Source organism: Xenia sp. Carnegie-2017, unplaced genomic scaffold (assembly GCF_021976095.1).
Source record: "Xenia sp. Carnegie-2017 unplaced genomic scaffold, XeniaSp_v1 HiC_scaffold_23, whole genome shotgun sequence".
NCBI classification, from domain to species: Eukaryota; Metazoa; Cnidaria; class Anthozoa; order Malacalcyonacea; family Xeniidae; genus Xenia; species Xenia sp. Carnegie-2017.
In genome coordinates, this window is record NW_025813486.1 from 3,665,182 (window position 1) to 3,688,713 (window position 23,532).

At 33.5% G+C, this 23,532-nt stretch overlaps 1 protein-coding gene and 2 long non-coding RNA genes across 3 annotated transcripts; all 3 read left to right on the forward strand.

Moving 5' to 3' along the window:
- Positions 1 to 5,809: 5,809 nt before the first annotated feature.
- Positions 5,810 to 23,384, forward strand: LOC124448170 (tetratricopeptide repeat protein 28-like; the record flags this gene model as incomplete). Its single annotated transcript, XM_046999181.1, has 7 exons — positions 5,810 to 6,490; positions 6,616 to 6,771; positions 7,700 to 7,862; positions 7,965 to 8,075; positions 9,341 to 9,451; positions 9,820 to 10,038; positions 23,008 to 23,384. Coding segments are annotated over 7 exons (1,818 nt in total), but the record flags the coding sequence as incomplete, so codon positions are not given.
- LOC124449540 lies at positions 10,966 to 11,262 on the forward strand. The gene is made up of 2 exons (XR_006949437.1): positions 10,966 to 11,034; positions 11,160 to 11,262. It is a non-coding gene; the product is annotated as an uncharacterized LOC124449540 (long non-coding RNA).
- LOC124449541 lies at positions 12,111 to 12,974 on the forward strand. Its single transcript, XR_006949438.1, has 2 exons — positions 12,111 to 12,296; positions 12,720 to 12,974. It is a non-coding gene; the product is annotated as an uncharacterized LOC124449541 (long non-coding RNA).
- Positions 23,385 to 23,532: the final 148 nt, after the last annotated feature.

Genomic DNA, 23,532 nt, shown 5'->3' on the forward strand with positions numbered 1-23,532 from the left:
TGGAAAACTGATTTCTTAAAATATCCCAAGTCTTTTTCGCTGTATGTGTATCTCTTGCACGGATTTGCTGATCTTTTACGACTCCCAAACAAAGGTTTGTCCATCCTTTCTTTGAAACAATTCTAAATGCTCGCTTCACCTGATGAGACGCGTCTTCTGGTAGGATTTCATCTGATCCATCCGCATGATCAAACAAATGTGCGTCATTCCTTTCTTTGAAGCAATTCTAAATGCTCGCTTCACCTGATGAGACGCGTCTTCTGTTAGGATTCCCTGATTTCCCATCAATTTTACCTTGAATAACTTCGTCAATATAGACAATCTAAATTAAATATTCAGCACATCACCTGATACATTATTGAAAACATCATCTGCATCACCACGTTCTTACTCAAGTAGTCTGGCATGCAAGGAATCGCTAAAAACAGAATAAAATCTACCAAATGGTTTTGAAAACTTTTTATAGTTGTCTTGATTTGAGCAAGACTTGAATTTATTATGTCCTTTAAATGCCCGCTCTTTTTTATACAAGATAACATCAATAGTACTTTTATCTCTTTTCTGGCTTTCATTCTCATTATGTCGCTTCATGGCCACTCTTATTGTTCTTAAAAAATAATTTCTACACACTTCTATTAATCCATAACCATCGTGTTCAACATTTTGTACTTCTGAAAAAGCAATTTAAGTTTTTACGTTCCTGGAAACGGTCCAACAAATGATGCATATGTTTACATAACCAATGTTTGTCTAAGTTTTGATTTAGATAAGACTGAAAGTAGGGTCAGTAAAAAACTGCTGCTTGTTCACAATAGCACACAAGCAATCTTTATTCTCTTGCCAAAAAGGCTAGAAGCTTATCTTGTTTTTTCTCTGAATAGCATATCATAGGGATGGCTTACAGCTTACGATCATAGTTTTTCTGCTCTTTAGTATTTTGCCAACGGAAAGGAAATATTCAACACTGAGCTTATTTACATTTCACGTTAAAGATCCACCAACCAAAACGCATTGTTTTAATAAAGCAAAGTAAAATCTTTCGTTTCACGTAGAATTTATTAATTATATAGTTAATCGTTTACGTTAAGTTATGCTTGATTATTTATCTTAAATTGACAATTTTTAGTAAACAATTCATGGTTTCTTAAATATATAATAAAGAATTTTTGCTATTCCAAATCAATCCTCGTACCCATGAAAAACATAATTGTAATATCCAGACAATGTGTCAGTTGTTACAAAATATGGCAAAACAAGCATATTTCAAACGTCGCATTTAAATAGGTGCACTGGACTCAAGAATGCACTACTAAACAACTTAATGCATGACAAAATCATCAGCCTTAGTCAATTCAAAAGAGCGCTATGACAACTATCTTTGGAAACAGTACGTGACGTTGACGATGCAAAAACATTTTAATCTAATCTGTATGTTTATCTTTTATCTAGACACGTCAACTGTCCAATGATAGAAATAATTTGACTTTTTATTTTATTTTGAGAAGGGGGGGGGCTTTGCAGTAGCACGTTTTTAAAATTTTCGTGGAAGTTTTTGCCATTCGTAATTACATACGTCTTTTTGGCTTTCACGTTTCAACTAAATTAAATATTTGTCGAATAAGTTTACAGTTTAAGTCGTATAATGACAAAAAAACTATAAAGTTTGGCTGTGTCTTTCACTTTAAATAAATTTTTCTTCAATGGTTAAATTTTAATTCGATCCCAAAGCCCATCTTCAGTGAATTGTCAAGCATAGGTCTCTTCAAAATTTTTTAAACTGAGACAAAGACATTCCTTTCACGAGAAAACATGAGCCCAACTAAATTGACCTGCTCACCACTTTGTGACTTCATAGCTCAGTTGGTCAGAGCACTGCACCGGCACCGCAGAGGTCATGGGTTCAAATCCCGTTGAGTCACCTGAATTTTTCAGGCTCATGAGACAATTGCTTAAATTGTCCAGCAAAGTGCGAAAATCATATCTTCATTTAATGAGGTTATGATTGATGAACATCCAGTACGGTTGAATGTCTTTAACGTGTTACATAGAAATGCAAAAACATTGAAATTGAAAGGATGGAAAAAATACAAATTGTACGACATATTTACATTTTCCTAACACTTTAGTAATTATTTGATAATCAGCAATAACGAATTCATCCAGCTCTTATTTGTATGATGTTTGACTAATGAATTCATAGTCATATAATGCATCATGTAGCAAAATCCTTTAGTAAGCCCTGGCTCCCGGGCCTTCCTTTTCCAATGTCACTGCTTTTTCTTTGCTTCTTTTTTAACCATTTAGACTTCTAGGTATTATTTGCAATAAATTATATCTTTTTTCCGTTCTTACATGCTTTCTTTACCTCGCTTTTGTGCAAATAAAATTCCCACCAAAAAGAAATGAGCACAAACCGTTGACATTTGAACTTAGTCTAAATGCAAAAAATAGTTTATCTACAAACAACTTAGTAATTAAGGTACGATATCAGTTGGTGAAAGTTAAAAAACTGTAGCAATACATACACAAATATAAAGTATAAAGACAGTTTAACGATACTTTTCACCTTAATAATATGCTATAGCCATTCCATTCTGGATTATAGTATTTTTTATATCAGTGAATTTAATGTAGGGCAGTTTTCGTTTTCGTCGGGCAAAAACATGTCAGCACCCCCAATTTTCTTGGTCCCGTACGCCCATGTTTGATTTCCTCACCATATAAACTCTCAACTTCAAAAAAAAATTATACATAATGTAAACTGAATTTTTGGAATAATGTTGATATATTAATATTTGTACAGATGGAATCAAGAGAGAACAGAAATCTACTTTACATTCAGCAAATAATGAATGTGGTACAAACGGAACTTGCTCAATTTTTCATCAAAGAATGGAATTCTCGTTACAAATCAACTTATGGAGAATGGGATGATACAAAAAATAGTGGCAAAAAATTTTGCACATTAGAATCAGGTAGGAAGTTGGATAAAAATCTACAGTTAAAATATCAAGATGGAGACACCAGTAAGTGGGACTGTACAACATTATTTAATGCAATACTTTATTCAAACTCAATTGGAAAGCATCTTGACACAAAAACAAAGGAAGCTGTTGATGCACTTCGTTGTGAAAGAAACAAGTACGCACATTGGTATAAAAGCGAATACTCAGATGATGATTTTGATAAAATAGTCAACATCATTGAAATATCATTTCAATATTTAAAATTTTCCCTCGATGAAATCAAAAAAATAAAAAATCATCGTAACAGCTTTGATTCATTTCACGTTTTTCCTTCTAAATCCAAACTTTTTCTCGTTGAACGCATTGAATTACGAGATAAAATCATAGAAGATCTTGAAAAATTAAGGAATGATAACAATAACGAACTGACATATTTCTACATTACTGGTAATCCTGGCAGTGGTAAATCTCAACTGGCAAGACAGGTTTGTGAAAAAATATCGTGTGATTGGAAAAATAAAACTTCGTTTGTAATGACTCTCGATGGGAAGAATGTTGAATCTCTTTTAAATACTTACTGTGACCTTGGATATCGTTTAAACTGTAACAAGTTTATGGTTGAAAAATTTAAAGATGGAAATTTTTCCGCGAAAGAGAAGGTCAGGAACCTTCGATCGTTAGTACCTGCTCGATTGAAATTCTGGCAAAATTGGTGGATTATTGTCGACAACGTTGTGCAATTGAGCGAAATTTCTTCGTTACTACCACAAGTAGGTGATCACATGTGGAAAAATGGACAACTTATAATAACTGTTCAGAACACAGATGCCGTACCTCACGATGAATTGTCCAGCAAACATATTTCTATCAGTAGAGGATTGAATGACAGAGAATGTTGTCAATTGTTAAATTCTTACACCAAAGATGAAAATGCTGATGATCAATTGTTGATTGAAGTATCGCACGCATTAGATCGTCAACCGCTGGCTTTGGCTGCTGCTGGTTATTATGTCAGTCGCGTGAATGAAAAAAACTGTTCATTTACATGGAGTCAATATTTAAAAAAAATATCTTCAGAAGAAGAAAACATGGACACCACTTTTGTTAAAGCAAACTTGGTATATCCTAGAAGTATGTTACAAGCTTCACTTTTAGCTGTCAAACAAAGTGCACAAGAATCCTCAATATTGGCACATGTTATTAGCTTTTTTTCCATGATATCTTTTGATCCTATACCACGAGAAATTTTGGTTTATTATGTTCAAAAAAATGATCCCAAACAAGCTAAGGAAGATATATGTCTTTGTTTAGACGAATGCTCATTGTTCTTGCATTCAGAAAATAATGACATTAGTCTACATAGCATTGTTCACAAAGCAACCATTGTTTATCAATCTAAACAATTGAATATAGAATGCAAAATAGACCAAGGCTGCAATTTGCCTTCTCTTCAATCAAACGTTGACCAAATAGTTCAAGCACTTTACATGTTTAAAAAGAAAGACGACGAAAGCAAATTAATGCCACATCTTGAAAAAATTTGTCAGTTATTAAAGACCAACAAGACAAAAATCAACATTAATACTTTACAAGTTTTCCAATATTTTGTTGACAGATTAAGACATTTTGGAAAATACGATCTTGCTCTTGAACTATTGGATAAAATTAAATCAGAAGAATCTAGTTATGACAAAGCTTGGTATTTTAGTATCCTTGGTCTTTTATACATTGCTACCGGGAAGTATATCGAAGCTAAAAATCATCACGAAAAAGCTTTGGAAATTCAAGAACAATCTTTAGGTCCAAATCATGATAGAGTCGCTACGTCTTTAAACAATCTTGGTTTTGTGTTTGAAAAACTTGGAATTTACGACAAAGCTATAGAGTTTCACGAAAAAGCTCTCGAAATTCGAAAACAATCGTTAGGTACAAAGCATGTTGATGTAGCTACGTCTTTTATCTATCTTGGTATGGTGTTTGAAAAAACTGGAAATTACGACAAAGCAATTGAGTTTTACAAAAGAGCTCTGGAAATTCAAAAACAATCGTTAGATCCAAATCATCTTGATGTCGCTGTGTCTTTAAACAATCTTGGTATGGCGTATTCCCAAACTGGAAACTACGACAAAGCTAATGAGTTTCTTGAAAAAGCTCTGGAAATTCAAAAACAATGGTTAGGTACAAATCATGTTAATGTTGCTGCGTCCTTAAACAATCTTGGTGGGGTGTTTGAAAAAACTGGAAACTACGAAAAAGCTATTGAGTTTTACGAAAAAGCTCTAGAAATTCGAAAACAATCGTTAGGTTCAAATCATGTTGATGTTGGTGGATCTCTAAACAATCTTGGTACGGTGTATTTTGAAACTGGAAACTACGACAAAGCTATAGAGGTTCACGAAAAAGCTCTGGAAATTCAAAAACAATCGTTAGGTCCAAATCATGTTGATGTCGCTAGGTCTTTAAACAATCTTGGTACGGTGTATGAAGAAACTAGAAACTACGACAAAGCTATAGAGTTGTACGAAAAAGCTCTGGAAATTCAAAAACAATCGTTAGGTCCAAATCATGTTGATGTCGCTGCGTCTGTAAACAGTCTTGGTAATGCGTATTGTAATACGGGAGACTACGACAAAGCTATAAAGTTTTACGAAAAAGCTCTAGAAATTAGGAAAAAATCGTTAGGTCCAAATCATGTTGATGTTGCTGCGTCTTTAAACAATCTTGGTAATGTGTATTGTAATACGGGAAACTACGACAAAGCTATTGAGTTTTACCAAAAAGCTCTGGAAATTAGGAAACAATCGTTAGGTTTAAATCATGTTGATGTCGCTGCGTCTTTAAACAATCTTGGTGTGGTGTTTTTTGAAACTGGGAACTACGACAAAGCTATAGAGTTTAACGAAAAAGCTCTGGAAATTCGAAAACAATCGTTAGGTCCAAATCATGTTAATGTCGCTATGTCTTTGAACAATCTTGGTACGATGTATAAAGAAACTGGAAACTACGACAAAGCTATAGAGTTTTACGAAAAAGTTCTGGAAATTCAAAAACAATCGTTAGGTCCAAATCATGTTGATGTCGCTGCGTCCTTAAACAATCTTGGTAATGTGTATTGTAATACGGGAAACTACGACAAAGCTATAAAGTTTTACGAAAAAGCTCTGGAAATTAGGAAACAATCGTTAGGTTTAAATCATGTTGATGTCGCTGCGTCTTTAAACAATCTTGGTGTGGTGTTTTTTGAAACTGGAAACTACAACAAAGCTATAGAGTTTAACGAAAAAGCTCTGGAAATTCGAAAACAATCGTTAGGTCCAAATCATGTTAATGTCGCTATGTCTTTGAACAATCTTGGTACGATGTATGAAGAAACTGGAAACTACGACAAAGCTATAGAGTTTTACGAAAAAGCTCTGGAAATTAGGAAACAATCGTTAGATCCAAATAGTGTTGATGTTGCCGCGTCTCTAAACAATCTTGGTATGGTGATTTATAAAACTGGAAACTACGACAAGTCTATAGAGGTTCACGAAAAACTCTGGAGACTAGAAAATGATCGTTAGTTCCAAATCATGTTGATGTCGATGTGTCTTTTATCTATCTTGGTATGGTGTTTGAAGAAACTGGAAATTACGACAACGCAATTGAGTTTTACGAAAAAGCTCTGGAAATTCAAAAACAATCGTTAGATCCAAATCATCTTGATGTCGCTGTGTCTTTAAACAATCTAGGTATGGTGTATTCCCCAACTGGAAACTACGACAAAGCTATTGAGTTTTACGAAAAAGCTCTGGAAATTAGGAAACAATCGTTAGGTTTAAATTATGTTGATGTCGCTGCGTCTTTAAACAATCTTGGTGTGGTGTTTTTTGAAACTGGGAACTACGACAAAGCTATAGAGTTTAACGAAAAGCTCTGGAAATTCGAAAACAATCGTTAGGTCCAAATCATGTTAATGTCGCTATGTCTTTGAACAATCTTGGTACGATGTATAAAGAAACTGGAAACTACGACAAAGCTATAGAGTTTTACGAAAAAGTTCTGGAAATTCAAAAACAATCGTTAGGTCCAAATCATGTTGATGTCGCTGCGTCCTTAAACAATTTTGGTAATGTGTATTGTAATACGGGAAACTACGACAAAGCTATAAAGTTTTACGAAAAGCTCTGGAAATTAGGAAACAATCGTTAGGTTTAAATCATGTTGATGTCGCTGCGTCTTTAAACAATCTTGGTGTGGTGTTTTTGAAACTGGAAACTACGACAAAGCTATAGAGTTTAACGAAAAAGCTCTGGAAATTCGAAAACAATCGTTAGGTCCAAATCATGTTAATGTCGCTATGTCTTTGAACAATCTTGGTACGATGTATGAATAAACTGGAAACTACGTAAGCTATAGAGTTTTACGAAAAAGTTCTGGAAATTCAAAAACAATCGTTAGGTCCAAATCATGTTGATGTCGCTGCGTCCTTAAACAATCTTGGTTATGTGTATTGTAATACGGGAAACTACGACAAAGCTATAAAGTTTTACGAAAAAGCTCTGGAAATTAGGAAACAATCGTTAGGTTTAAATCATGTTGATGTCGCTGCGTCTTTAAACAATCTTGGTGTGGTGTTTTTTGAAACTGGAAACTACGACAAAGCTATAGAGTTTAACGAAAAAGCTCTGGAAATTCGAAAACAATCGTTAGGTCCAAATCATGTTAATGTCGCTATGTCTTTGAACAATCTTGGTACGATGTATGAAGAAAATGGAAACTACGACAAAGCTATAGAGTTTTACGAAAAAGCTCTGGAAATTAGGAAACAATCGTTAGATCCAAATAGTGTTGATGTTGCCGCGTCTCTAAACAATCTTGGTATGGTGCTTATAAAACTGGAAACTACGACAAGTCTATAGAGGTTCACGAAAACTCTGGAGACTAGAAAATGATCGTTAGTTCCAAATCATGTTGATGTCGATGTGTCTTTTATCTATCTTGGTATGGTGTTTGAAGAAACTGGAAATTACGACAACGCAATTGAGTTTTACGAAAAAGCTCTGGAAATTCAAAAACAATCGTTAGATCCAAATCATCTTGATGTCGCTGTGTCTTTAAACAATCTAGGTATGGTGTATTCCCCAACTGGAAACTACGACAAAGCTATTGAGTTTTACGAAAAAGCTCTGGAAATTAGGAAACAATCGTTAGGTTTAAATCATGTTGATGTCGCTGCGTCTTTAAACAATCTTGGTGTGGTGTTTTTTGAAACTGGGAACTACGACAAAGCTATAGAGTTTAACGAAAAAGCTCTGGAAATTCGAAAACAATCGTTAGGTCCAAATCATGTTAATGTCGCTATGTCTTTGAACAATCTTGGTACGATGTATAAAGAAACTGGAAACTACGACAAAGCTATAGAGTTTTACGAAAAAGTTCTGGAAATTCTAAAACAATCGTTAGGTCCAAATCATGTTGATGTCGCTGCGTCCTTAAACAATCTTGGTAATGTGTATTGTAATACGGGAAACTACGACAAAGCTATAAAGTTTTACGAAAAGCTCTGAAATTAGGAAACAATCGTTAGGTTTAAATCATGTTGATGTCGCTGCGTCTTTAAACAATCTTGGTGTGGTGTTTTTGAAACTGGAAACTACGACAAAGCTATAGAGTTTAACGAAAAGCTCTGGAAATTGAAAACAATCGTTAGGTCCAAATCATGTTAATGTCGCTATGTCTTTGAACAATCTTGGTACGATGTATGAATAAACTGGAAACTACGTAAGCTATAGAGTTTTACGAAAAAGTTCTGGAAATTCAAAAACAATCGTTAGGTCCAAATCATGTTGATGTCGCTGCGTCCTTAAACAATCTTGGTTATGTGTATTGTAATACGGGAAACTACGACAAAGCTATAAAGTTTTACGAAAAAGCTCTGGAAATTAGGAAACAATCGTTAGGTTTAAATCATGTTGATGTCGCTGCGTCTTTAAACAATCTTGGTGTGGTGTTTTTTGAAACTGGAAACTACGACAAAGCTATAGAGTTTAACGAAAAGCTCTGGAAATTGAAAACAATCGTTAGGTCCAAATCATGTTAATGTCGCTATGTCTTTGAACAATCTTGGTACGATGTATGAAGAAAATGGAAACTACGACAAAGCTATAGAGTTTTACGAAAAAGCTCTGGAAATTAGGAAACAATCGTTAGATCCAAATAGTGTTGATGTTGCCGCGTCTCTAAACAATCTTGGTATGGTGCTTTATAAAACTGGAAACTACGACAAGTCTATAGAGGTTCACGAAAAACTCTGGAGACTAGAAAATGATCGTTAGTTCCAAATCATGTTGATGTCGATGTGTCTTTTATCTATCTTGGTATGGTGTTTGAAGAAACTGGAAATTACGACAACGCAATTGAGTTTTACGAAAAAGCTCTGGAAATTCAAAAACAATCGTTAGATCCAAATCATCTTGATGTCGCTGTGTCTTTAAACAATCTAGGTATGGTGTATTCCCCAACTGGAAACTACGACAAAGCTATTGAGTTTTACGAAAAAGCTCTGGAAATTAGGAAACAATCGTTAGGTTTAAATCATGTTGATGTCGCTGCGTCTTTAAACAATCTTGGTGTGGTGTTTTTTGAAACTGGGAACTACGACAAAGCTATAGAGTTTAACGAAAAAGCTCTGGAAATTGAAAACAATCGTTAGGTCCAAATCATGTTAATGTCGCTATGTCTTTGAACAATCTTGGTACGATGTATAAAGAAACTGGAAACTACGACAAAGCTATAGAGTTTTACGAAAAAGTTCTGGAAATTCTAAAACAATCGTTAGGTCCAAATCATGTTGATGTCGCTGCGTCCTTAAACAATCTTGGTAATGTGTATTGTAATACGGGAAACTACGACAAAGCTATAAAGTTTTACGAAAAAGCTCTGGAAATTAGGAAACAATCGTTAGGTTTAAATCATGTTGATGTCGCTGCGTCTTTAAACAATCTTGGTGTGGTGTTTTTTGAAACTGGAAACTACGACAAAGCTATAGAGTTTAACGAAAAAGCTCTGGAAATTCGAAAACAATCGTTAGGTCCAAATCATGTTAATGTCGCTATGTCTTTGAACAATCTTGGTACGATGTATGAAGAAACTGGAAACTACGTAAGCTATAGAGTTTTACGAAAAAGTTCTGGAAATTCAAAAACAATCGTTAGGTCCAAATCATGTTGATGTCGCTGCGTCCTTAAACAATCTTGGTAATGTGTATTGTAATACGGGAAACTACGACAAAGCTATAAAGTTTTACGAAAAAGCTCTGGAAATTAGGAAACAATCGTTAGGTTTAAATCATGTTGATGTCGCTGCGTCTTTAAACAATCTTGGTGTGGTGTTTTTTGAAACTGGAAACTACGACAAAGCTATAGAGTTTAACGAAAAAGCTCTGGAATTTCGAAAACAATCGTTAGGTCCAAATCATGTTAATGTCGCTATGTCTTTGAACAATCTTGGTACGATGTATGAAGAAACTGGAAACTACGACAAAGCTATAGAGTTTTACGAAAAAGCTCTGGAAATTAGGAAACAATCGTTAGATCCAAATAGTGTTGATGTTGCCTCTAAAACAATCGGTATGGTGCTTTATAAACTGGTGTACGACAAGTCTATAGAGGTTCACGAAAAACTCTTGAGACTAGAAAATGATCGTTAGTTCCAAATCATGTTGATGTCGATGTGTCTTTTATCTATCTTGGTATGGTGTTTGAAGAAACTGGAAATTACGACAACGCATATGAGTTTTACGAAAAAGCTCTGGAAATTCAAAAACAATCGTTAGATCCAAATCATCTTGATGTCGCTGTGTCTTTAAACAATCTAGGTATGGTGTATTCCCCAACTGGAAACTACGACAAAGCTATTGAGTTTTACGAAAAAGCTCTAGAAATTCGAAAACAATCGTTAGGTCCAAATCATGTTAATGTCGCTATGTCTTTAAACAATCTTGTAACAGTGTTTGAAGAAACTGGAAACTACGACAAAGCTATAGAGTTTTACGAAAAAGCTCTGGAAATTCAAAAACAATCGTTAGGTCCAAATCATGTTGATGTCGCTGCGTCTGCAAACAGTCTTGGTAATGTGTATTGTAATACGGAAAACTACGTCAAAGCTATAAAGTTTTACGAAAATCTCTGGAAATTAGGAAACAATCGCTAGTTCCAAATCATGTTGATGTTGCTATGTCTTTGAACAATCTTGGCACGATGTATGAAGAAACTGGAAACTACGACAAAGCTATAGAGTTTTACGAAAAAGCTCTGGAAATTCAAAAACAATCGTTAGGTCCAAATCATGTTGATGTCGCTGCGTCTGCAAACAGTCTTGGTAATGTGTATTGTAATACGGGAAACTACGACAAAGCTATAAAGTTTTACGAAAAAGCTCTGGAAATTAGGAAACAATCGTTAGGTCCAAGACTGGATCAAGCAACGATCGTGACTAAAACACCACACGAGTACATACGATTAAATGAACAACGTATAAATAATGCATTCAAAACGTGCTATATGAAATAAATGTACATTATATATATTTGAATTAAATGAGAGTTGCACTGTGTTACGTATATATATCATATTACGCGTACAATTTCAGCTTACTTTTAATGTTTTTAAAGTTCTAGCTGATATAATTCAGTCTTTTAACTGCAAAATCAGTATCTTAAAGACCAAAATGAATGTATAATCGCTTTCATAAATATGTATTTCCTAAGTGAAAGTGTGTCAAAAAGCGCTCAAATACTGGCAAATCGCATCGACAAAATATCTATAACAAATTCAACTAAAACATACAAATGAATGTAGTATGAAAGTAAAATACCTTTTCAGCATATAAATCCATCAAATGGTTGCCCCAAACTCCACACAAATACAAAGAAAAATAAACGCAAATATCAATGTATTAAAGAAATTGCGTTGTTTCTCATTTGTTGACCAGAAAATAGTCGTATGTCACTCGTATGTACTCGTATGTCACTCGTATGTACTTGTATGTTACTCGTATGTACTCGTATGTTACTCGTATGTACTTGTATGTACTTGTATGTTACTCGTATGTACTCGTATGTACTCTTATGTTACTCGTATGTCACTCGTATGTACTCGTATGTCGCTCGTATGTACTCGTACGTACTCCTATGTACTCCTATGTACTCCTATGTACTCGTGTGGTGTTTTAGTCACGATCAACCCTTAGCAACTTGTAATGCTGTAGTTGCACATCAATCTAACAAAGTTACAAATTCAAACAACAACAATTGCTTCCTAAAAACAAATCACTGTCATTTGAAGCCAGGTATGTTTACGATGATGTGTTTGTATGTTAAAGTAGTTTAATACCTGGTAGAAATTATTAGTTGTTCAATGAAGACAGTCTATTTGTTAAAAAAATATATGTGTTATTTCTTTTAGTTTTTGATGTATTAAATCACATTTACGCCTGATTAAATTTATTTTAAAATTGAATATTTATGTCATCTTTGAATAGTTTAAGTATTCTTTATAAACTACCAAAATATTTTTTAAACAACTCAATTGGTTAAAAATTTATCGTCAAAATATTCTTTATAAACTTTAACCAACAGAATTATTGCTATGGTATTTTAAATATATGGTGAGGTGCTATAATGTTGTATTCTGACTTAACCTTGATCTGCCATTGTGAAAATAGTATCAAATGTTTTTGTTGTTTATTAACACATTTTCTTATTTAATATAGGTTCATAAAGCCATCTTTATTGCTACAAACACTTTATCTGACATCATTGAGAAATGGCAAACTTGTGATTCAAATATGGACAACTTTGTGTAAAGCTCAAGGTACCAAACACTTGCCTTTCATATCTGTGCATACAAAGCGAAAAAAAGACTTTCTTAGGTGAACTTATTTGAATTGCACTTTGTTTTAATACTGATGTGTGCTACATGTTTTGCTTAAACATTTTTAACAACTTACATGACGTTTCAAGTGCAATAACTATGTATTTTTCCTGTTAAGATATACGATTTGTCTTATCAGAATATGCTATAAAGATATTAAACTGTGCTGTGGCGTCGCCTGAACGATATTTGAAGCGAAGGAGAATATTCATATGTATTGGATATGCTGTATAAAAATGCTTTGAAATTTATTTTTTAGCGAATTATCATATGCATAATACATTCATGAGTATTTCTTCCCGCCAAATATCGTTTTGGCGGCGCACTGCAACTGTGATTATGTCGGTTATTAGTTGTTAAAGTAATTTTCCATTGAATCATTTGTTCTTACTTTCATGATATTGAATATTAACTCATGTTTGCAAAAAGTAATAATGAATGAACGTTTACCTAACTCTTATAACGTTTAGTTGCTCTGAAATTTAATAAATTTGGCAGCCAAAATTACAACACTGTAATGAGTACATAAGTAAGATTTAAGTCACAAAATTGCTAAAAAGTTGTGAACTTCTTCCAAGGTGCCTTAGAATTTGTCAAAAATTTTTCTGTACGTTTCATAATGCTATCGAACAAACTGACAAATCATCTAAATATAGAACTTACCCATTTGAGAATTATGTCTTACGAAAACAAAGCAATATGATTGAAATTTCTAAACTGTCAACGAAAGTATTGTCGAAACAACGAATTTATGTGCATGGCTGTTTTCCAGACAATATTTCTAGCTGTTACCGATGGTTTTTACATACATGCACCTATAAGATCCTCGCTATATTTAGTTAGTTTATAAATGATTATTTGCTTTTCGATTTATCTCTATTGTTTTCGTAAAAATCTCAATGGTTTTTATTGATGCTACTAATTTTTGATTTGGTTTTTCAACGTGATATTGGTCATTACTATTGTCTAACACACCATGTGGTTGTGTGCACAGAGGTACAGTTTTCACAGATTGTGGTGTATACTTGCAATGAAGGAGAGCCGTAATTCCCTTTTGCTCAAATTTTTACGACTCACTGCCATATTTTTAGCAGTTGAGAAACCTCACGGCAAAGAGAATGCCCTTAAATCTTCTCTTAAAGGGGTAGTCTGACCTTAACACAACTTTCGCTCATATGAAAGTGTATATTGTTCTTACCTCTCTCACGAAATCCTAGGTTTCCAATTCAAATTTAACTCGAGAAATAATGCCTTAAATGTGTGTATTTTGCCTCTTGTTCGATTGTGTACATGCGCGAAGCCGCAGTCCAGCGTAGTTCGTCGTGACGTCACTGCTGGTGATCGTTGTCAACATTAGACAAAATATACAGCAGACACGCATAATTATTCATCGTTGCATTTTATTTTCTAAGTTTTAAATTATTTGCGCAATGGATACGGATTACTCAAACGATTCCTCTAGTAATTATTCTGGAAGCAGTGTTTCAAACTACGAAGAAATGATTAACGATCAAAACATGATTCAACCATATGCTTATGAGCCGATTGAAACAGACTCTAGCGACGAGCCTATGGACGACTCCGACGAAGTTCAGTGTGTAACAGAATGAAGACTCAGCACAATTTGAGGGAATAGATACTCGACCATTACAGATAATCCTGTTTTCGAAATCTTTGTTTAAATTATTGTATTATGACTGGCATGGAGTGAGTACAAACAACACTATGGTTCAAGAGCTGAAGAAGGACCTGAACACAAAGACAGACATGGCACAGGCAACTGGTTCGATGGTGTTGAATGTATTGGGCAAGGAAATTAGAGTACCACTACCATCTTTTGCTGTTAGCTACATTCGAGCATTTCCAACCACCGGTCTAGAAGAGGACTTTGTCTTTGAGGGTTTTAAATTCGCTGATGAATAATAATGGTAATGTAACTATTATAGCCATATTTATAAGTATCGTTAATGATGAATTATTAATAAAAATATAAATTGGATTTAGTAAATGAACAATAAATTAAACCAATTATTGCTATGCAAGGATTTTGGTGTACATAATTAAAAGTGCCTTTTAATGAATTTGCATAGCAAAACAAAAAATTTGCTACTTTACTATTAGGGATTCTCTTATTATTAATTATAAATATTGGTATATACATAACTATTTTTGGGGGACTGTTTACCCATTCTTGATTTGTGTGCTTGTAAAACACTTTCTTTGTTTGGCTTTTCTATAGATGCAATATTTCTTGGAATGTTTGCTGGTAAGAAATCTTGTTATGTACATTTTTACATTAAAACAGCAGACATCTTCCATCATACCTTGCACAAAAGAATATGACTTACTCGCCATAATTGGCTTGGCTACCCAATTTTCTCGCCCTTTTGGGAACACGATATTATATCACTTTTCCCCTTGCTGCTTTCCACATTGAACTTGTGCTTGTTTTCTGCCAGTGTTTACATTGTGGTCTATCACTGCCAACTTGGTTCTTGCAAGCATACCTTTATACGAAAAGCACTTTTAATAAAGTATTTTCCTCCTTCCTCTTGTGCTTATCATGTTCCCAAAAGGTGAAAAATTGGGTAGCCAAGCCAATTATGGTGAGTAAGTCATATTCTTTGTGCAAGGTATGATAGAAGATGTCTGCTGTTTTAATGTAAAATGTACATAACAAGATTTCTTTACCAGCAAACATTCCAAGAAATATTGCATCTACAGAAAAGCCAAACAAAGAAAGTGTTTTACAAGCACACAATCAAGAATGGGTAAACAGTCCCCAAAATAGTTATGTATATATCAATATTTATAATTAATAATAAGAGACTCTAATAGTAAAGTAGCAAAATTTTGTTTTGCTATGCAAATTCATTAGAAAAGGCACTTTTAATTATGTACACCAAAATCCTTGCATAGCACAAATAAAGAATTGGTTTGGCTTTGGCCATTATAATTTGTATTTATTGTTCATTTACTAAATCCAATTTATATTTTTATTTATTAGTAATTCATCATTAACGATACTTATAAATATGGCTATAATAGTTTACATTACCATTATTATTCATCAGCGAATTAAAACCCTCAAAGACAAAGTCCTCTTCTAGACCTGGTGGTTGGAAATGTGCTCGAATGTAGCTAACAGCAAAGATGGTAGTGGTACTCTAATTTCTTTGCCCAATACATTCCAACACCATCGAACCAGTTGCCTGTAAGCCACATGTCTTTGTCTTTGTGTTCAGGTCCTTCTTCAGCTCTTGAACCATAGTGTTGTTTGTACTCACTCCATGCCAGTCGTAATACCCAATAATTTAAACAAAGATTTCGAAAAACAGGATTATCTGTAATACAGTCCGGAGTATCTATTCCCTCAAATTGTGCTGAGTCTTCATTCATTGTTACAACAGCTGAACTTCGTCGGAGTCGTCCATAGGCTCGTCGCTAGAGTCTGTTTCAATCGGCTCATAAGCATATGGTTGAATCATGTTTTGATCGTTAATCATTTCTTCGTAGTTTGAAACACTGCTTCCAGAATAATTACTAGAGGAATCGTTTGAGTAATCCGTATCCATTGCGCAAAATAATTTAAAAACTTAGAAAATAAAATGCAACGATGAATATGCTTATGCGTAATTTCTACTTTTGCTAGTATATTTTGTCTTATGTTGACAACGATCACCGAGCAGTGACGTCACGACGAAAAACCGCTGCTGGACTGCGGCTTCGCTTGCATGTACACAATGGCGATCGAAAAATACACACATTTAATGCATTATTTCTCGAGTTAAATTAGGGCTACAAGATTCAATGAATACTTGGACAAAATTAAAGTCTACTTTCTAAATTCATTATCGTGTCATTAATCTTACCCTACCACATCATGTTTCGTTACTTTGCATAACGACATTAAAACGCAAATATCTGACAATTCTTATGAATTTTTTTGTTTAAATGCATTGAAGGATTACTTATTGTCTTTATGAAAGGTTACAAGTTCCTAAAGGGGCCAGTCAAAATAGAAAAATTTAGTCATGACGTCAATTAAAAAAATTTTAACATATGTAAATTCGTGTGTTTTATCTTCAACTACAACGGAAAATTAGTCGCTTTAACTTTGTAGAAAAAAAGGTAAATTCTGATTTTTTACTGTGTAAGTAAGTATGAGTTACTTGGAATAATCAACTAGTCTTAGTGTTGTCCTCGAATTCCAATTATGAAAGCTCTCACTGTAAAATGCTTTGATCACAATGTTAAGCCTTTGATCGTTTGAAATTTCTTGTTGCATCGTTTAAACTCAACTGACTAAAGTCATTCGTGCAATTTAGGTAAATGTTCTACCATTTGGATAGTCCATCAGAAAACATATTACAATTTGCTCATTCTCAATATATCTGATTAAGAATTTAAAAACGCAAACTATCGTCTTATGCAAAGTTATTCATCATGAAATCTCATACATGTGTTTCGTATTTTCTTATATTGTAGACCCAGATGGATGGAGTTGTGAAAGTCCCTTTATCACCTGTGTCATTCACTTCTATTACTCTTACAAGTTTGTCATTACTCATGTGTCATGGTGATTCATGGCCAAGAATGTTCATTTGTAGTTTGGATTCTTTGCTGATGTCAGTTGTTTGTTCATATAATGATGGGCCCCATTGTTATATGAGCCCACCTGAAGGTGGTCAACTGATACTCACAGAAGATCAACTCTGCACTAAGCATTCTTTGAGTGATAATATAACTGGAGTATTCAAGTGGTCCCTTTTCCTTCGCTCGAAGTTACCATAAGAGTGCATTGTAAATTGTATTCGATTGAAAAGGCGGTTCATGATTTAGGAACAACTTTATTGGTTGATGATGCTGGTTACTTCATGTAAAAAATGGTATAAACATATTGAATGGACAACGCATAACGGCATATGTACGTATGAACATTAACATTGAAGTAATTGGACTATTCTACAAACTTGAATTGAGTTGATTGGAACATTCTACTTTACTGAAAGATTCACACTTGCGACTTTCTCTATGCATAATGTTCACCAGTATAGCACATTTTCAAATTCAACCGTTAAAAATTTCAGTAAAATTAAGTTTTCACAATTGTTAAATATTCTGACAAAACACACGAGTGAAAGCCAGCTATTAATGAAGGTTTTTAATGAAGCAATATAGAAATTTTGAGTCGAATGAAGTCTAGTAGACATCGAAAATGATTTTTATGCAAGTCATGACGTCATTTTGGTCATTTCATTTTTCATTGTTATTGGCAGGTGAATGGTCAGGTCGTATAGACTGCATAATTTTTCACATGATTTATATATGGGCTGCTGTTTGTTTTAATTTTTCGTCTATTTATTTAAATTTCTGTTTGCACTCTGCGCCCTTTCATTTCTTAATCTCTACCAAAGTTAGCGTTTCTTTTGTTTCAACACAAAATATTCACTGTGTTTAATAGGGTAGTCAGTCCACTTTTTTGTCGCTCTGTAAATTTAAATTTTTATATGAACAACGTACGATCCGACTACGTTGCATGTTAAAGTAGACCATCGGGATCATTGAAAACAACAAAAATATGAAACATTTTAAAACAAAAAAAATTTGAGGAAATTTTTCTAAATTTTTGATCTTTTTTTTATTGGAGGGTTTTTTTACCAGATCCACCGGTTTTCCATCACATTTCGTTTTGTTTTGAAAAAACAGTGTCCACATTTGGGGCCAAGCGAAGCCATTTGTCATAACATCATTTATCGTAGTTATCATTAATATTCACGTTTCTTTTTCATTTCTTGGCGTTTGGGCTCATCCCAAAACACTGCAATTTAACAAAATAGGTACGCTATGCGTACCTATTGATACCCTGCAAGTATACAGCTTCTGAATGAAGTAGATAGTTAAAATGAAATTATATATTATTTACGTGAAACTTACTGCGGAATGAAAGAAAAGAAGTTTGGTTAGACTAGGAAACTTTTGGATCATTTCGTTTTTATACAGTTACTCTATTGTACATCTCATCTCAGTCATTTCAAACTCATAATACAATATACCTTATGTTTCCTCACATGTATTTAAGGCAGAAAAATATGAATTATTAAAATTTGGTGTTCATAAATATAATCATACTCAATAAAATCATCTTGTTATTGATATTCTAAAGCAGGATATGATGTGAATGTAAGATGAAGAGAATGATAAAAATATGATGATAATATTTCTCATGAATTATGATAGTTTTAGGATAAAATTACCAGCCGTAAAAAAAACTTTCCTACAACAACTCTTTTTAATCATCTGCACTGGAATTTGAGCCCCTACGCTCTTTTAAATAAATTTCGTCAAAACCAAATCATGAAAGTTCTCCATGTTTCATTAAGTACATGATACATCTACATTTACGAAAAGTCTGCATAAAAAGCCTCGACGTAAAAATCCTTTGGCATTGTAATCAATGCTGAAATTTTAAAAACGATTTGATAAATCATTAAGTTGTTTTGAGGTTAATATATGCAAAGTATCATCGCATTAATTAAAAAGAAACTTAGAATCCCCGGTTTTCTCATCAATCTAATAGCTTCATCAATACAGACAATAAACGTATATAGGACATCAGATGATACAATAATGAAAACACAAGCTGCATCAGTTCTTTTTTGCTAAAGTGGTTGCTTGCCTGCGAGTCAAAAACAGGATATAATTTTACAAATGACTTTGGAAAACTTCTATAATTGTGTTGATTCAAACTAAAGCTTGATTCATAGTGTCCACTGAATGGCAGCTCTTTTTTAGACAAACATTTACCTTATTTTCTTATTATGCCTTTATCCTCATCATGTCGTGTCTCCTTTTGTTCTTGAAAATAAAACTTCAACACACTAGTAAAAATCCCTGTTCATCAAGTTCAACATTTTATAAACTTGAGAAACAAAATTTCATTTTATATTTCCTGAAACCGTCAGAAAATGATCCTTGTTAATACATTTGATGTTTGTCCAAGTTTTTGATTTGAACGAAATAGCAAGAAGTATAACCATGCAGTTAACTACTGATTTTTATCCTTACAAACACACATGTAAACAATCTTTCCTTCCTTATCAAGATGATCAGAATCTCCTGCCTCTCATTTCAAGTCTTAGAGTGCAAATTTCATGGCTTGCGACATTCTGCTTTTTAGCATTTTGTGCAACGGAAAAGCCTTTGTAAAAGCTGAGAATTAATTAATATATCTTGCTCTTTTATCTGCAGATTAGAGGTGCAAATGTATTTTTAAATGCAATATAACTGTAGCTAAAACGATGAAAACTTTGAGAGTATTTAAAATAGTTGCCCTAAAAAATATGAGCACCCTCAAAAGAAAAAATTCAGCGGCTGATTTATAAATGATCCCACACCCCACATCCAGAAAAAAGGCATTATTTCATCAGCATTTATCAAAAACTTACAATGCAAGTAAATTTCATTGAAATCAGTTCATTGACTACCTTAACTTTTACTTGATATTAGTAGTTCATGGTCTTAAAATTGATAGAGAATTTTAACCTTTAAACTGTCAATCTTCGTAGCCATAAAAAACACGATTGGGTGCTATCCAAATCATCTATAATTTGTTACAAATGGTTGCAAAACAAAAAAATTTCAAAAGTCATATTCCAGCAGGTGCATTAGACTATAGAATGCATTAATATCAACCTTAGTCTATTGAAGAAAAGGCTATTACAAAATTTTAATCAATCCTTAAAAAGAGTAGCTATATTTGCTGTTCATGACGATAAAAAATGTGAACAATCCTGTTAATATCGTGTTGTTTTTAAAGTTTGTGGCATTTGTTTATATTAATCCTCTAGGAGCCAGGCCTTTTTAAAAGTTCGTACACGTCTCGTTTGGTGATTTTGCCTGTGAGCAACAACGGTCTCTAGAGGGTTAAGGCTGCTTTAATTGACAAGAGCTGTAGCATGTATCCTGTTATATAATAGTTACCTATGTTCATTTGCATTTATAGCATGATGCAGGCAAAGTTGAATAAATAAATAATTAACTAAATAAATGTATGTATGAGAGAATATATTTGATTTCATCACATGTGAAAAATTCTCGACTTTCATGATAACTAACACATTTATCTTCTACATTAAATTTTTAAAATTGCTTGATTTTACTTGTCTTGTTGATACAACAAATTTTTTAGATGGAATCAAAAGAAAACAGAAATCTATTTTACATCAAAAGAGTAATCAATGTGGTACAAACGGAACTTGCTCAATTTTTCATCAAAGAATGGAACTCTCGTTACAAATCAATACATGGAGAATGGGATAATACATACAACAGTGGAAAAAAAATTTACACTTTAGAATCGGGTAGGAAGTTGGATAAAAAACTACAGTTAAAATATCAAGATGGAGACACAAGTAAATGGGACTGCACAACATTATTCGATGTTATACTTTTTTCAAAATCGATTGGCAGACATCTTGACAAAAAAACAAAGAATGCTGTTGATGCTCTTCGTAATGAAAGAAACAAGTACGCACATTGGTATAAAAGCGAATGCTCAGATGATGATTTTGATGATATAGTCATTGTGATTGAAAAATCATTTCACGATTTGAAATTTTCCCTTGATGGAATCAATGAAATAAAAAATCATCGAAACTGTTTTAATTCATTTCAAGTTCTTCCTTCAAAATCTAGTCATTTTTTCGTTGAACGCACTGAATTACGAGATAAAATTATAACAGATCTTGAAAAATTAAGAAATGATAACAATGATAAACTGACATATTTTTACATCAGTGGTAATCCAGGCAGTGGTAAATCACAACTTGCAAGACAGGTTTGTGAAAAAATATCGTTTGATTGGAAAAATAGAACCTCATTTGTAATGACTATCGATGGAAAAAATGAAGAATCTCTTTTAAAAAATTACTGTGAACTTGGATACCGTTTAAACTGTGACAAGTATATGATTAAAAAATTTGAAGATGAAAATTGTTCTATCACAGACAAAGTGAGGAATTTGCAATCGTTGGTATCCACACGATTGAAATTCTGGCAAATTTGGTTGATCATTGTAGACAACGTGCTACAGCTCAACAAAATTTCTTCGTTACTTCCCCAAGTTGGTGATCCCATGTGGATAAAGGGACAAATCATAGTAACCATCCAGAACACAGATGCCGTACCTCAAGACGATGAGTTTAACAAACATATTTCTATCAGAAGTGGAATGAATGATAAGGAATGTTTTCAACTGTTGAGGCATTACACTATTGAACATGCTGATGATCAATTGTTGAATGAAGTATCGCACGCATTAGATCGTCAACCGCTGGCTTTGGCTGCTGCTGGTTATTATGTCAGTCGTGTAAACAAAGCAAACTGCTCATTTACTTGGAAACAATATTTAAAGAAAATATCTTCAGAAGAAGAAAAAAACATGGACGCCACTTTTGTTAAATTTAACTCGGTATATCCTAGAAGTATGTTACAAGCTTCACTTTTAGCTGTCAGACAGAATGCTGAAGAATCCTCAATATTGGCAAATGTTATTAACTTTTTTTCGGTGATATCGTTTGATCCTATACCACGAGACATTATTGTTTTTTATGTTCAAGAAATTGATCCCAAACACACAAAGGAAGCTATATGTCTTTGTTTAAATGACTGCTCATTGTTCTTGCATTCAGAAAATAATGACATTAGTCTACATCGTATTGTTCACAAAGCAATTATTGTTTATCAATCTGAACATTCAAATGAAGAACATAAAATGGGAAGTAACGTTGATCAAATATCTAAAGCACTTTACATGTTTAAAGAGAGAGACGACGAAATCAAATTAATGCCACATCTTGAAACAATTGTTCAATTATTAAAGACCAACAAGACAAAAATCAACAAGAACACTTTACATGTTTTCCAATATTTTGTTGACAGATTAAGATATTTTGGAAAATACGATCTTGCTCTTGAACTATTGGATAAATTTAAATCAAAAGCCTCTAGTCATGACAAAGCTTGGTATCTTAATTTCCTCGGAATTTTATACGATTGCACGGGGGAGCATAGCAAAGCTAAAACTTATCTAAAAAAGGCTCTGAAAATTCGCAAACGTTCGTTAGGTCGAAATCATGTTAATGTCGCTTCATCTTTAAACAATCTTGGTATTGTACTTAATATAATTGGAAACTACGACAAAGCTCTAGAGGTTCACGAAAAAGCTCTGGAAATTAAAAAAAAATCGTTAGGTGCAACTCATGTTGAAGTTGCTGTGTCTTTATACAATCTTGGTAATGTGTATTTTAAAACTAGAAACTACGAGAAAGCTATAGACTTTCACGAAAGAGCTCTGGAAATTCAAAAACGATCGTTAGGTCCAACTCATGTTGATGTCGCTTCGTCTTTAAACAGTCTTGGTGTGGTGTTACAAAAAACTGGAAACTACAACAAAGCTATAGAGTTTTACGAAAAGCTCTGGAAATTCGAAAACAATCGTTAGGTCCATATCATGTTGATGTCGCTGCGTCTTTAAACAATCTTGGTGCGGTGTTTCATAAAACTGGAAACTACAACAAAGCTATAGAGTGTCACGAAAAAGCTCTGGAAATTCGAAAACAATCGTTAGGTCCAAATCATGTTGATGTCGC